This window comes from Camellia sinensis, chromosome 9, assembly GCF_055761805.1.
Source record: "Camellia sinensis isolate YWXY chromosome 9, ASM5576180v1, whole genome shotgun sequence".
In the NCBI taxonomy this organism is placed as follows: Eukaryota; Viridiplantae; Streptophyta; class Magnoliopsida; order Ericales; family Theaceae; genus Camellia; species Camellia sinensis.
The window spans coordinates 107,081,230-107,096,782 of NC_138969.1; the positions used below are offsets into that span (position 1 = coordinate 107,081,230).

Here is a 15,553-nt window from a genome sequence, read left to right on the forward strand (position 1 = left end):
TCCATAGTGACATGCTCCCACTTCCACTCGGCAATAGGCAAGGGTTGCAACAAACCCGCTGGCCTCTGATGCTCGGCCTTCACTTGCTGGCAAGTAAGGCATTTCGATACGAAAACAGCCACATCTCTCTTCATACCCCGCCACCAAAACTGGCGACCCAAATCCTGATACATCTTAGTACCTCCCGAATGCACCGCAAGGCGCGAATGGTGAAATTCTCGGAGTACTTCCTCTCGGCAAGCCTCCGGTACAAACAAACGGTCTCGGTATCTCACACTCAGGTCGGGATACACCGTCAAACCCTTCTCAACTTTCCCACTGGAGATCCTCTCTCGGAGGGATTCTACCTCAAGGTCACCTCTCTGTGCCTCTAACACTCTAATCACAAGTGTAGGCTGCGCAACAACAGAAAACAAGGCCGCAGCCTCAACAGATTCGCCCAGTAGCAAATCAAACTCGCCAAGTGTTCCCAACATCTCCCATTCCCGGATGGCTATACAAGCTACATCACTAATGGTTTTCCTACTAAGGGCATCGGCCACAACATTGGCCTTTCCCGGATGGTAATGCAACTCAAAATCATAATCCTCGATGAACTCCATCCATCTCCTCTGCCTCAAATTCAAGTCTCTCTGTGTAAATAGATACTTCAAACTCTTGTGGTCCGAGAATACCTCGAACTTCTCACCATAAAGGTAGTGTCTCCAGATTTTCAAGGCAAAGATCACAGCCGCTAATTGTAGGTCGTGTGTGGGGTAATTCTTCTCATGTATTTTCAACTGACGTGAGCCATAAGCTACCACTTTTCCCTCTTGCATTAACACACAACCCAAACCCTCTCGTGAGGCATCACAATAAACCGCATAACCCAACCCTCTTTCCGGAATAATCAACACCGGAGCGGTGGTCAATCTAACTTTCAGCTCTTGGAACGACTTTTCACAAGTCTCACTCCACACAAACTTGACTCCCTTCCTAGTCAGTCTAGTCAATGGTGACGCTAACCTGGAGAAATCTTTCACAAACCGACGGTAATACCCAGCTAATCCCAGAAAACTGCGGATCTCAAACACACTCTTAGGCTGTGCCCAATCTTGCACTGCTTCAACCTTGGATGTATCAACAGACACCCCTTCCCCGGATACCACGTGGCCTAAGAATTTGACTTCCCCCAGCCAGAACTCACACTTCCCAAACTTGGCATACAGCCTATGGGCTCTAAGCAATTCAAGCACCACTCTCAAGTGTTCCTTGTGCTCCTCCTCTGAAGGCGAATAGATAAGGATGTCGTCCACAAAGACGACCACAAATCGGTCTAAGAACTCCCGGAAAATCCGGTTCATCAAGTTCATAAAGACTGCCGGTGCATTGGTAAGCCCAAATGGCATCACCAGAAACTCGTAATGGCCATACCGCGTACGGAATGCCGTCTTAGGAATATCTTCCTCCCTGACCCTCAACTGATGGTAACCCGATCTCAAGTCTATCTTAGAGAAACAACGGGAACCCTTCAACTGGTCAAACAAATCATCTATACGGGGCATAGGATACTTATTCTTAACCGTAGCCCGATTCAACTTCCGATAGTCAATACACAATCTCAAGGCACCATCTTTCTTTTTAACAAAGAGTGCCGGTGCTCCCCACGGCGAAACACTAGGGCGAACAAAACCCTTCTCTAGCAATTCCTGGAGCTGAACTTTCAACTCAACCAACTCTGCTGGAGCAAAACGGTAAGGTGCCATAGAAATCGGCGCCGTACCAGGCACTAAATCAATAGAGAACTCGATCTCTCGGTGAGGTGGCAAACTAACAAGATCTTCGGGAAAGACATCCGAATACTCACAAACCACCCTCGGTAATACAATCTGAGTCTCAAAACACTCGCTACTCTCAAGGCTAGCAAGTAAACCACTAAGCTCATTTCGCCCTCGCGAATCATACCTCGGTGGCAAAACACTACCAACCCGGTCTCCCAAGAAATGGAACCACTCCCCGCTCAAGGTACATAACGTGACCCTCTGGCGGTAGCAATCAATAACAGCCCGGTATGACGATAACCAGTCCATACCCAAAATAACATCAAAGCCCTTCATGGGCATGACAACAAACGGAAAAGGAAGCCTATAGTCGGCGACCTCTATATCACATCCTCTAACTCCCTGTTTCAGGATCAACTCACCACCCAAAGGCGATACCACACAAATAGGAGATGCTAACTGTGCTAACTCCAATTCCAAAACAGATGCAAATGCAGCAGATACAAAAGAATGAGATGCACCCGTGTCTATCAACACATTAGCAACCGAGTTGCAAAACAGAAAAGTACCTCTCACTACTGATGGAGCCGGTACTAAATCCTACGCGGTAACGGCATACACGCGCCCCGTAGGCCCCTGGTCTACCTGCTCACCTCTTGGAGCAAAAGACTGCTGCACAGACTGGGATGACAAAACTCCCGGATTGGCCCTCGAGGCCTGCACAGACTGAGCTGGCTGAAAACCCTGCGTCTGCCTAGAACCAGACGCTCCCGAAGTGGCACTCAACTGTGGGCAAAACCTTTTCATGTGCCCAGGTTGTCCACACTGATAACAAGTCAAGAGCTGCCCCCTACCCAAACTCTGACTCTGCGGTCTAGCTGATGAAGAAGCAGCTTTCTGACCTCCACCCTTCTGCGGGCAAACAGAAACCTTGTGACCCAGCTGGCCACACTTGTAACAGGTAAAATCTCCCTGACCACCTCTTCCGGAGCCTGCACTCGGCACTGGGAAGGTCGATCTAGCAACACCACCCTGCGACTGCTGAGGGTTAGAACCCCTCTGCCTCCTGCCATCACTCTGACTATCCTGGCTCCTCTTGGAGCCTCTCTGCCCCTCATCCTCCTCCTGCATCATAAGCTCCATATGAGCTGCAGCGTCCACTAGGTGTCTATACTCCCGGATATAGGACCCACCAACTCTCAACTTGAGGCCCCGCCTCAACTTCCGCTCAAACTCATAACAACGGCGTTCCTCAGACGCCACCAGTTCAGGTGCAAACCTAGACAGACTGGTAAAAGTAGCCTCAAACTCGGCCACTGACAAGCCCTGCTGATTAAGCCGGCTAAACTGATCCCTCAGCTTCTCCCTAGCTACTGCAGACAAAAACCTCTCCTGAAAAGCATTTATAAACGCCTCCCAAGTACCACCAACACGAGCTTTCTCGTACTTCCACCATTGACCCGCATCTCCCTTCAGCTGGAAGGATGCCAAGGTCACTTTCAGTGCTCCGTCCTCGATGCCAAGCATCTCAAACGTCTTCGTTGTCTGTTCGAGCCATTCATCTGCCTTAAGCGGCTCTTTAGGATCCCCGATAAACTCGTCCGGATTACACCGAAAGAACTCCCTCTTCAAGAAGGACGGCCCTGCCTCAGCTGCCTGATTTTTAGCCCTAAGAATACCCAAAGCTCCTGCTAACTCTCTGGCCAAGGCACCCATAGCCTGCTGACCTACTGGCTCAGCCACAGTGGCCTGACCAACTCCCTCCTGTACTGCCGGAATCTCACCCGGTAACGGTACTTCCTGCCTCGCAGGTCTACCACGCCTAGCTCCTCTTCCTCGTCCTGACATCCTAATAAAGGCAACACAGAACGTTAACACATTCATAAGTGTGCCAAAACTAAACACTCACGTCCTAATGCATGGACAACTGTAATTCACTCCACATAAGCACATAAACACATAAGCACTTACGAATTTCATTTCCGGATAATGATAGTCCCAAGGCGTTACTAGAGTTCCGGTTAGAAACAGCATTGATCAAGTGCTTTTCCAACAAGACTTCCAGAAACTCAAGGATCCAATCAACATCCCAGAAATTAAATCCCATACCCACATAGTCACATAAGCATGTTATCAATTAAGCACATAGCATATGATACCACATTTAAGTCTCTATCAAGCGAGACAAACCCATTGTGATACTAATCACTTCCCACGTACCCAAAGTATTCGAACCCGGTACGCTCTGATACCAAGTTGTAACGCCCTCAAAATAACAACAATAAACCCATCTAATAAGACATACATTTACATATAAACTAATCACATTCTTTCATTCATTAGAGTTCCATTACATAGGTATTACATGTTAACCTCATAACAAAATGCCCTACGGGCTTACGGCTTTCCAAGTTAACACTTGGTTACAACAAAGAGTTCTAACTCGTTTACACATTAAGCCCTTGGCTTGAAATTACATGTAATACATCAAAAAGTAAAACAACAAAACTATGCCCGCCACTAGCCTCCCAGCTATGTCCTTGGAGGTGGCATGCTTCCTGCACCTGAAAATGATATTCCCATATAGGGTGAGCCACAGCCCAGTAGAAATACACTAAACCAACCATGGACAATGACTAAAACATTAGCAATTGATAGTTGGCCAACACTGATACAATCGCATAAATTACATATTTATGTCAACGACTTACAAGTCCCAATTACTTTTCATTTTCCCCTTTTCAATAGATAAGCATGCTAGCTCTATTATCATTTCCACAGATATGTATAAAAACTATATCTCACATTCTCAACAGATATGTATATCAAAAATATCCACAGATAAGCATACAAGCTGTATCCACATTCTACAACAGATATGTATATCAACAATATCCACAGATAAGCATACAAGCTGTATCCACACTTCACAAAGATAAGCATATGAGCTCTATCTTCACTTCTCTAGACAAGCATATGAGCTCTGTCTACGGAGTTCATCCCCTATCTCCTCCCAATACCTATCCGGTTTAGAGGTACATCCCCTATCTTCCCCTAAACCGCGGAGTACATCCCCTATCTCCTCCTCTACACATAACGTATATAAACACATTGGTTCTATATACAATCACACAATACATACAATTAATGTATTCTAACAACTGTCAAGTTCCATGACACATTCCATTGATTAGTTTCCGTTTACTTAATCATCATGCATTGTCTACAACAATCACGACTATCCTCCACCGATAGCCCAAAGCAGTTATTTCTAAACAGAAAATAAATGCACAAATGGATATTCAATCAACATTTCGTTTCCTCATTTCTCACCAATTAATTATCCCAATTAATTAAACAATGTAATTAGGCCATTTTCCATAATTACCATTTCAACCCTTAGGTCCCATTTTCATCAATGATTCATCAATCATTCCATTTTTTTCATGCCTAACATGCATCTAGGTTTATTATGAATAAAACCCCAACTTTCGTATAATTGCACAAAAGCCCCAAACTTTCACAAAATTACCAAACCAAGCCCAACATCTCAAAATACCAAAATTTAAAGACAAAACCCATAGAGAGGAGTAGGTTATCCCTACCTTGAAGTTTTAGCCCAAAAGGAGATGAAGACTCCAAGATCAACTTGCTCCAAATCCAAACTTTTTTAGATTAAATCGAAGCTCTCAACGCCCTCTATCTTTTTAACAAAGGCCCTAGGCTAGATTCACACCCTAGGGAGATCAAATCTTAGAGAGAGTGTAAGTTTAGGAAGAGAGAGTGTCGAATTTAGGTTTTGCTCAAAGAAAGGGACTGAAAAAGTGATGTTTAAGACGCTGCTGTCCGCTGATATAAAACACTCTCGCTCGAGCGAAGGATTGGTCGCTCGAGCGACCAGACACAGAAAACTCTCGCTCGAGCCAAGAAGTTCTCGATCGAGCGAAGAAAAACCCAGACCGCTCGAGCCACGAAAAGCTCGCTCGAGCCAGAAACTACAACTCTCAGGTCCAGAACCGGGGCAACACTACTCTCGCTCGAGCGACAAACTCTTCGCTCGAGCGAAGGACCAAAAATCTGGGCAGCAACACTAGGCTCCCAAGCACAACCAACCTGTAACAAATCTGCCCAACACATCCCATAACTCAAAATACAAAGTAAAGAGGATGCAAACTAGAAAATAAACAACTACCAACATTCACGGACACATGTCCGGATCACTGTACAACAAGGGTAAACCCGGGATCGCTATAACCTGGTTCATAAGAAAGAGAAACTATGTGTTTCTTCCTATTCCAAAAAGCATTTGGAATATCACTGCAGATTTCATGCTCAAATTCTTGTTCAAGTGATTTGATTTTTTGCTGGAAAGAAGACTGTTGAAGTTGTTGTTCCGTAGTTAAAAAGCTAATTTCCTTCTGGAGGAAATTAATTTGTTTTTCTTTGAAATTAACTAGATCCTTAATCTGATCTAATTCTTTTGTATAAGGTTCTGTAATGAACTCAAAAATAATTGGTTGATTATTTAAGGTTGTGTGTATGCCAATAAAATCAATTTTAGAAATTGGCATAAGCAAACACAGAAAAGGTGTTCCTAGGATTAAAGCTTGAGACATATTTTTAATAAGAACAAAAGATGTCGGAAGACATAATCCTTGATTACAAATTAATACTTCTGGAAGTTTATACTGGATATATAAAGAATTACCACTTGCACTTGTAAGTGATTGGGTTGTTTTATGAAAGTATTTAGTAGGAATTAATCCTTCCTGAATACAATTCATATCAGCACCACTATCGACAAGGGCAATGGCATCTTTTATAATAAAATCTAGTTTTATCATAAAAGTAATTATGATATACCATTTCTGAAAAGTAACTGTACTCATGAGCATGAGGTAATCAGGCTCTTTAGTTTCTGATACTGGAATAGATTTAGAAGTAGATTCATTAATTATGATTCCCTTTTCCTTATTCTGGATCTTACTAGTAATCTTTTTAATTTCAGAATTAATAGTAATATTAGAAGTTTGCAAATGTTTGACTTCAACTTTTAAAGCATTGACTTCCATTTTTAAGTCCTGGATAGTTAAAGGCTTTTCTTCAGTAAGAGGTTGAAGTCATTGAAAGACTTCCTTCATACTGTAATGTTGAGGGGGAAGAATTTCCTCGTTTTTGTGATGCTGCAAACATAATTTCAAGAATTTTAATTTCATTTCTGGATTAGAAATCTAATCAGCAAAGTAATCATATTCTGTTCTTCTTCTGTAAGGACATTGATACTGGGTCCTCCAATATCAAGTCCATTCATTTCAACTATAGCAGTCCAATAGTTGACTTCATCAGATATCTGATTTTTGTGAGGTTTACATTCACAAATTTCTGAAGGGTTATCAGACTCATTCCCACTTTCTGAGGAGTATAAAGCTACAATTTCATCTTCCTCATTAGAAGAAGTGTCTGATTCATCAGAAAGTATTCTAAGAATCTGTTGTTGAATATTATTATCTATTGATAGGTCATTAAAAAAGGAATTAACACATTCATGACAGAATCAAAGAAAAATGGTTATAGCTAGATGCAAAAACTATTTTCATACTGATTTGAAACATTATTGCATTTTGAACAAATCACTTGGGAAATAAGGGGGAGAAAAAAAGGAATTAACACATTCAGGACAGAATCAAAGAAAAATGGTCAGAGCTAGATGCAAAAACTATGGGGCACACAACGTTATGTGAGTGTTTGGGAAGTGGGTTTTTATGTAGGTTTTTTTAGTTGTAGGATATTATTGGATAAATTTTTTTGGTGTTTGGGAAGATAGTTGGATTTTTTTGTGGTTGGATGTGATGTTTGTGAGAGAAAACGTGAAATGATTATGGGGTTGGATGTGATATTTTGTTTGGATTTGTTTTTTTTTTTGGTTTTGCAAAAATTTTATCATTCAGTTAAAAAAATAAAAAAAAACCCAAACCCAAAACTTGCCAAACACCACCTATAAAACAACAAATTCACCTCAAGTCTAAGTGTGACGGGTTATAACATTTGAGGCACAGCCACGAAGTGAACTGTCACTCCTCGAGGGTTGCCTCATGCCCAGTTATGATCTGAACAACTACACCAGCTTCCAGTAAGCAATTAAAATCCTTTTCCCTCATAGTTTTATTGATTTATTTCAACTAACATGCTATTTATAACTATGCAGCACATTCAATGTTTTTAAAGCCCATTCAACTGTTATTTGACACCAGGAATTGCCAGATAAACTTTGATCAGTGATGCAGAAAATAATTCCTTACAAGGTCAAGGGACAACAAAGCCACATATGCCTGAAAGAAAAAAGAAATGACATTATCATGATGGATATACCGGAATCATAAAATAATTATGTTAAGAATCTACCACCTGCATGCTCAACCAGAGTAAAAACAAGAATGGGTAGATCCTAGATACTTGCAAGTCAATAGAATGTCAGAATCCATAACGGTGCATTTCACAGATTAATATCAAAACCTTAGGTCATGTTTGTTTGGATGGACATGGGCTTAGGATTGGACTAATAGTCCAAGAAAATTATTAATCCGTTGTTTGGTTAAAAAATTAAAATACGGATTAACAATCCTTTCGGATATGATGTCCCCCATTTGATGGATTATTCAATCCCATAAAAAGGTGTGGGATATAAATTGGGAGATTAGCCAAAATCAGGACTAACTCATCAAATGACCAAATTAACCCTCACTATATATCATATTTGTTGATTATTTTATTCTACAACCTTCACTTCTTCCACGTTGCTGTGATGAGATGAGAGTCTTCAAAGTTCATCGCCGAGCTTGAGCCACTAATCACTGATTTGGAGATCTGGAGCAACTGTTCATCGATTTGGATCCACCATTTGTTGATTCGTTGATCTCAACAAGGCAACTGTTCATCGATTTGGATCCACTATTTGTTGATTCACTGATCTCAACAAATTTCAGTGAGTAATTCTTTTTTTTTTGTTCCATTGATGTTCAGTTTGAACTAAGGTGCTATTACGTGGTTTGATTTGCTATGAATCTTTGTTTTACATTGGTGTTGTTATAGTGATTGCTCTTTCTCTCTCTTCATCTTCATAGATCCATATCTAGGGTTATGAGTTTTCACTCACATTGAAATCGCAGATTTGTTGATTGTGAGTTCATAAATGGATTAATTTATCTTCAATACGATTATATGATACTACCATCTCCAAGTTTTTCCAGCAAATGAAAAGCTCCGATCCCTGCTTTGTAGCTACGTCCCTTCCTCAATTGCACTCTCTTTTAGTCGTCGTATTGTCGTGTTGAATCAGGTTCGTCTCTTCAAGTTGGGTTTGTGTTTTGTGACTTGTTTAATTTTTTTTTGATTGATCAATAATTGCCTGCTTCGTTATGGTTTGCACTTCAATTCACGAACTCTTTAAAAGCTATTTACGATCCGTACATGTAATCCTGTAATTCTCATCTTCTGGAAGGAGAATAGGGTAGTTAGGTGATTTTGGGTTGATGATACATATATATATATATTTTTTTGTTAACTCTTAGAAAAGACAAACATAGAAAGATGTATAATTGTATTTGTAATTTTTAAAATCCAATTACTCTAGTGGATTTTGATTTCAGAATATGTTTTCTAATCTTTTCTGAATCGCACCGAATCATACAATTTACTCATTTTCCGATTCAGCAGAACGATTTGTATGTGTCTTCTCTTCCTCCCATTTAGAGGTATCAAACAATTTTTAAAGAAGTAAAATAGCTTTTTTTTGTGAATTCATGATGTAATAAGATATTTTTCTGAAATATCTTATTACAGATATGGTGAGAGTGAAAAGTTTCAGGTCAGATATGAGAGAAAGGACATTCTCTAAAAATGTTCAGAGGTTTCTTGTCTTCTCATGAGCTGAAATCTTATAGATATGATGTGCATGCATTTATTTAGGACTTACAGAAAAGAAATGTAGCCTGTTTCTGTACATTTGGAAGTTTGATCAAGAAAGAATTAAACCTCTTGTCATTGGCTTGCAATCAATTTTATTAAGTATTCGGAAATTAGAGTAACAGGTTCATAATGTGTGTGTGTGTGTGTGTGTGTTTGTATTCTAAATTAGTTGAAATTTCATAATGCTAGAATCATTCAAAATAGGAGTGCCATCAAACAGAACTTTATTTCATCTATCTCTTCGCAAAAGCCATGGTTTAAATCCCAAGGCCAACAGCATGCTACTAGACTAATAGATACACCAATTGAAAAGAAAAAAGAAACTAGAAGAAATGAACTTATATAAATGAGAAGAATATGATGAAGGTGGAGGATTAAAAAATAAAGAAATGCTAAAAAAAGAAAGAGTGCAGTATTAGATTGACCACTTTTGACAAGAAGTTAAAATTCAAATACCAAAATTGCTGCTTTATCTAAATCAACTTCATCATTGGGGAAAAAGAAATGAGAAAAACCTCCAAATCTTAGTTTATCAAATACACATGTACTAGCCTACTTTCTGTTTTTCATTTTTCACTAAAAATAAAGATAAATATATTTAATATTTTATGTAACGGAAAACAATAAATTTCTTCAAACAACTCTTGAATGTTTTTATCATTTTCCCAATTTTTTTTCCCTTCTACAAATCCAATAACTATGATTACGAAACACCAAAAGAAAACTACAGAACAACACATACAGAGTTGCTCTAAGAATTGCACATAGAATGGGAAAGAATAAAAACTGCAACTGTTGACAAAATCTTGTTAATGTTTGGTTTTTCTATCATTTCTGCCCCTCTTTCTGAACTGTCGCTTTTCCACAGTATTTCTTTTTAATCAACAAGCAGTTGAATTCCCCCCGGTATATCTCTATCTTCCAACACAATTGAATCAAGCTCACCAGAATTAGGATTTGTTTTGCTAAAACTAGATATAGCCCTCACACGGGCCAAAGATGTGGAATTTTTTATTTATATATATATTTTTATTTGAACTGATTGTTATGCTCATATGTTCTACATTATTATTATTTTTTTTGTTTTGTTAATTTTTTTTGGAATTATGAAGTTTTCTTATACTCTAATATATTGATGTGCATCACTATTTGCATAGATGGAGTACAATTTCGATGGTCTTGGAGATGAGAGTAATGAGGAGCTTGAGCTATATGTAGTTTTGCAAGTTGTAATGCAAGAATTGTACACCTTATGCGTTGTTGCATATATTGCCATTGAAATTGTCTTGAAGAGGTACATTCATAAGTATCCTCGTACCGTTATTCGAGGGCCCAATCGATTGCAAGAACAAATGGAACACATTAATCGGCTAGTGAGAGAAAGCGACATTACTTGCATTGAACAACTTCGTATGGATAGGCGTTGTTTTATGACGTTATGCCATATGGTTCGTACAATAGGCGGGTTGGGGCATTCAAAACATGTTACCTTAGAAGAAAAGATGGCCTTGTTCCTCTATGTCTTGGCACATGACCTGAAAGTACGAAAACTTAAGTTCAATTTCTTTAGGTCTGGAGAGACTGTAAGTCGACATTTCAATGATGTCCTAAAAGCTGTATTGCGCCTTCAAGGCCACTTACTTAGGACACAAAATCAATTGGGAGATGATTTTGTTGACACCGTTGAGACATCTAATGAGTGGACTGGGTGGCGGGATACACTTGCAATGCAACTATATAACAATTGGTTGGCTAGTAGGGAGGCATGACAAGGATAGTTTCAATATTTGTAAAAGTACTTGTTACAAGTATGATGTAGTTTCATTTGATTTGTAATTGGAACTTGTATTAGCTTGTGGATGTTGCACCATGTTTTGCAAAAATTGTATGGTTTTTGTTGGTGATTGCATATTTTTTAAGTGACGATATTTTTTTTTCTCATGGATTTGTTACATGCATGTATGGGTTTGAAATTTTTTGAATATTGAAATCTATTTATGTATTGACTTGTTTTGGCACATTAACAGGTTGATAATTATATAATGGAGACTAACATGCACACTTTTCTTTTTTTTTCTTTGCTAGGCATGGATAGTGAAGTGTCTAGTTCTCGTAAAAAAGTAAAGGAGAAAGTTGATTCGTCAAAACCAAGGCGATTATGGAGCCCACGAGAAGAGCAATGTCTTATTAATGCCTTGATGCACATTGTCAACAATGGAATGAAACAGGACAATGCCTTCAAGGCCGGCTACCTTATGAAATTAGAGGAGAAATTGTTGGAGATGCTACCCGGGACAAATCTTCGCGGCACTCCCCACATCGAATCAAAGATAAAGATATGGAAGAAGCACTACAACTGTGTAGCAGGAATGCTTGGTACTAGTGGTTTTGGATGGAATGACACCGAAAAAAGAATTGATGTTGAGAGTGATAGTGTCTGGGAAGCATATGTTCGGGTAAAATACTTTCTTTTAAGTTACTTTGTATAATTTATTAATTTTTTAATTCATTTTTCTTTAATCTTAAGTTGGAGATATTAATTGAAATTGGTTATTGTAGAGGGAAAGCGATGCGAAAAACTTACGAAACAAAAGTTTTCCGTATTTCGACTCATGGATCCACATATTTGGTAAGGATCGAGGTACGGGCGAGTTTGCTGAAGGGCCTGCTGATGCAGTTGATGCTATAAATGCTGAGGAAGAATTGTTGTTCAACAGTCTTGCAGATGATGGCACATTTCTTGAACATATGGGTATTAGTAGTCATATCGGCGAGGGAATAAATTGCTCCAGCTCATCAAGTCAACGACCACCTGAAAGTTCTACAAAAAAGAATGACAACAAGAAGAGGCCTAGAGGCAATGATGATGTAGTGGAAGGGTTGTCCATGATTGCTAACAAGTTGGGTGAGGTATTTTCTGCCACCAATGAAAAGCTAGATTTCATTGGTCGAAGAATGGGCTATGAACATGATCTCGCATCTAAACGGGCAAGTTTGAATGATGAACTCATTAAGTTGCCAATTGCTCTTGATGAAAGACTAGATGCTTGTGAGATCATATCACAAAGTGCTCAAAAGCTTGACATGTTCTTCAGCTTGACACATGATGACAAACTAAGGTGGGTGATGAGGTTGCTACGTAGGAGTGCTCCATGATAGACTCGTGGCTCTTTTATGTCCTTCTACGTACTTAGTTTTTTTGATTACTCTAATGCATGTAATAAGGACTTGACTTTTGGTTATTTTTTTTTGTTGAACTACTCATATTTTGCTACTTCATATTGCAATATGCTACTTGGAATGGTTATTTTGAAATGATGAATGGTAGATTTATATTTCTACAATTTCATAGTTGAATGATTTTTGATATTTTTTTGTTCAAAAAAAAAGAGAGTTAAATTTTGTTTAAATAAATGCCTTTTTGAATTTGGGCAATGAATGGTTGGATGATTAAAATAACAGGGCATATTTTTTAATGATTGTTTGTGTATATATAAATTTTATACTTGAATGGTTTTTGATTTTTTCTATTAAAAAATAAGTGGGGGTTAAATTTTGTTTAAATAAATACTTTTTTGAATTTGAGCAATGAATGATTTTTTAAAATGGCTCCTTAAGGTATATATAAATTTTATAGTTGAATTATTTTTTATTTTTTCTATTAAAAAAAAATGGGTTAAATTTTGTTCAAATGAATCGAAATGGATGTGGAGCAACAATATGAAAATTTGCTTTTTAAAAATTATAGCTCATTTTAGTGCAAAATTTTACATTAATTATAACATGGGTATTATGGTCAATATATTGGATGTCTCATATCTTGTCATGTCCTATTCATTCAAATCTCCTTAAACAAACATTGGATTGGATAATATTTTATTAATCCCCCCTTATAATCCTAACTCAATCCAAACATAGGATAGGATAGACAATCCAAAGGATTCATAGTCCTAGGACTATTAGTCATTGGAATGCTAATCCAACCTAATCCAGTCCGCCCAAACAAACATGGCCTTAGTGTAATTTCAAGCTACCTGAGATTAGAGATGACCCCCAAATATCTGTTGAATAAGGGTTGTTTCTTGAGTGCTAGGATGAAGGGCCTTCTCTCCCTCAAATTCATCTAGGCACACTGATTGGATAATATCGATAGCAAACCTGCAAAATGAATGAACTTAAGGCTCCATTTGTTTTGACGTAAAATGTTTTTGTCTAAAAAATTTAACTCATTTTCCGTTGTGTAGTTGAACAAAAAACAAGTAAAATATTTTTGAAGGAAAATATTTTTGCATCATTTTCTCAAAAATGACTTACCTTTAAAAATTTCACAAGTCAAGTTTTACAAAGTTAACTCTCACTCACTACCTTTTCGACATGTTTAGCCTATTCAAATAAATATCTTAGCTCACTAAAAAATCATAAATGACACTTTATTGGATCAAAATTTCTCTTTTAGGCCCTAAAATGTTTTTGTTTCAAGTGTCAACCAAACGCCGAAAACCAAAAAGAAAAATATTTTTTCTATGTAAAATCAATTTACAAGAAAAATATTTTTTTGTGAAAATATTTTACGTTGAAACAAGTGGAGCCTAAATCAAAATGAAACGTGTAAAATTTGTTATTGAAATCAGTAAAACTTTATCATATTAAACCAACACTGGCCATCAAATACACGAGGGTTCATTATAAAGTTTTCTTCATAGATAGAGACAAACTACGTTAAACTAGGAGTAAAGCAAGTAATAGGACCTCATGAACTCATGCGCATCCTCTTGTTTTCCATAGCCAAGTCACCACCAATATTAGGTAACCGCGAGAGAATATTAATTGGTGAAAAGGGTTGCCAACTTTCACTGGATCTTTTGACATGGGTTTGAAATTCACAAAGGAAGCACCAATCATTTCGTCTGCCTGAGGAACAAGAAACAACAAACAAAAAAGTGAGAAATTGTTTGATCATCCATAAAATATAGGCCACAAAAAGTTCTGGTCTGCATTTACATTCTTTCCGATGGCCTTTCTCCAACAAATAGGCAACAAGGGGCCGAGTGTACACAAGACAATGTAGAACCACATTAGCAAAGCAGCTGCACAAATACAATTACAATATAGCACATTGTGAGTTAAAACTGGATACTTAAGCATGTGCACTTTATGCAATTAAAGCTCTCAAGTCAGTGAAACCATCTGAACAATAAGTTTAGAACAAATAATGGAATGGTAAACACAAACCTGTTTCCACGATGAAGAAGCCCACGTGGAGGAAATCCTTGCTTGTCCCAATTAAATAGTTCCACAAAATCCTCATAGGGGAAAAGAATCTGAAATATTACTGCACATTACTGGTGTCTTTCCCAACCAAAAGGCATACTAAAATATATGAATATAAAGATCAATAAAAAGGAAATTATTTACCTCTTTTGATAGTTTGGTAATATTAACGGTTCCACTGGAAGGAACCAGTGCAACTGCACTAGAATCTCTCCATCCATGCTGCATATATGCAGACTGCATTGATTTTACCTGCCCAGATAATTGAAAGTCCTTGCATTTTGTCTTATGCCCAGATTTCCAATGGGAAGTTTGGCAAGCTCCGGAGCTGGGATAAAGGAAGAAAGATTTAAAACATTAAAAACTCGTATGAAATTTATAGAGGCAAACCTAGCAACAAGTCACGTGCAAGAAAGCAAGAAGACAAGATCAAACTCCTATGACAAAGAAGTGGGAATTAAGACGAAGCAGCAATATATAAAACCATAGGTTAATTACAAAAGATCCTGAGGTTAATGCCAAGAACAGAAAATAATACAGGAAACTTAAAGAGGAAT

General features: G+C 38.2%; 1 protein-coding gene across 2 annotated transcripts; it reads left to right on the forward strand.

Moving 5' to 3' along the window:
- The first annotated feature begins 8,574 nt into the window (after nt 1-8,574).
- LOC114296939 (uncharacterized) lies at nt 8,575-13,069 on the forward strand. Of its 2 annotated transcripts, none has more exons than XM_082887396.1 (3): nt 8,575-8,742; nt 11,811-12,181; nt 12,285-13,069. In XM_082887396.1, the coding sequence occupies exons 2-3, from the start codon at nt 11,813-11,815 to the stop codon at nt 12,879-12,881; spliced, it is 966 nt and encodes a 321-aa protein (XP_082743522.1). In that variant the 5' UTR covers nt 8,575-8,742; nt 11,811-11,812; the 3' UTR covers nt 12,882-13,069. The 2 variants fall into 2 exon arrangements, with proteins under 2 accessions (XP_082743522.1, XP_082743523.1); XM_082887397.1 differs by lacking the exon at nt 8,575-8,742 and adding an exon at nt 8,765-9,096.
- The last annotated feature ends 2,484 nt before the right edge of the window (nt 13,070-15,553 follow it).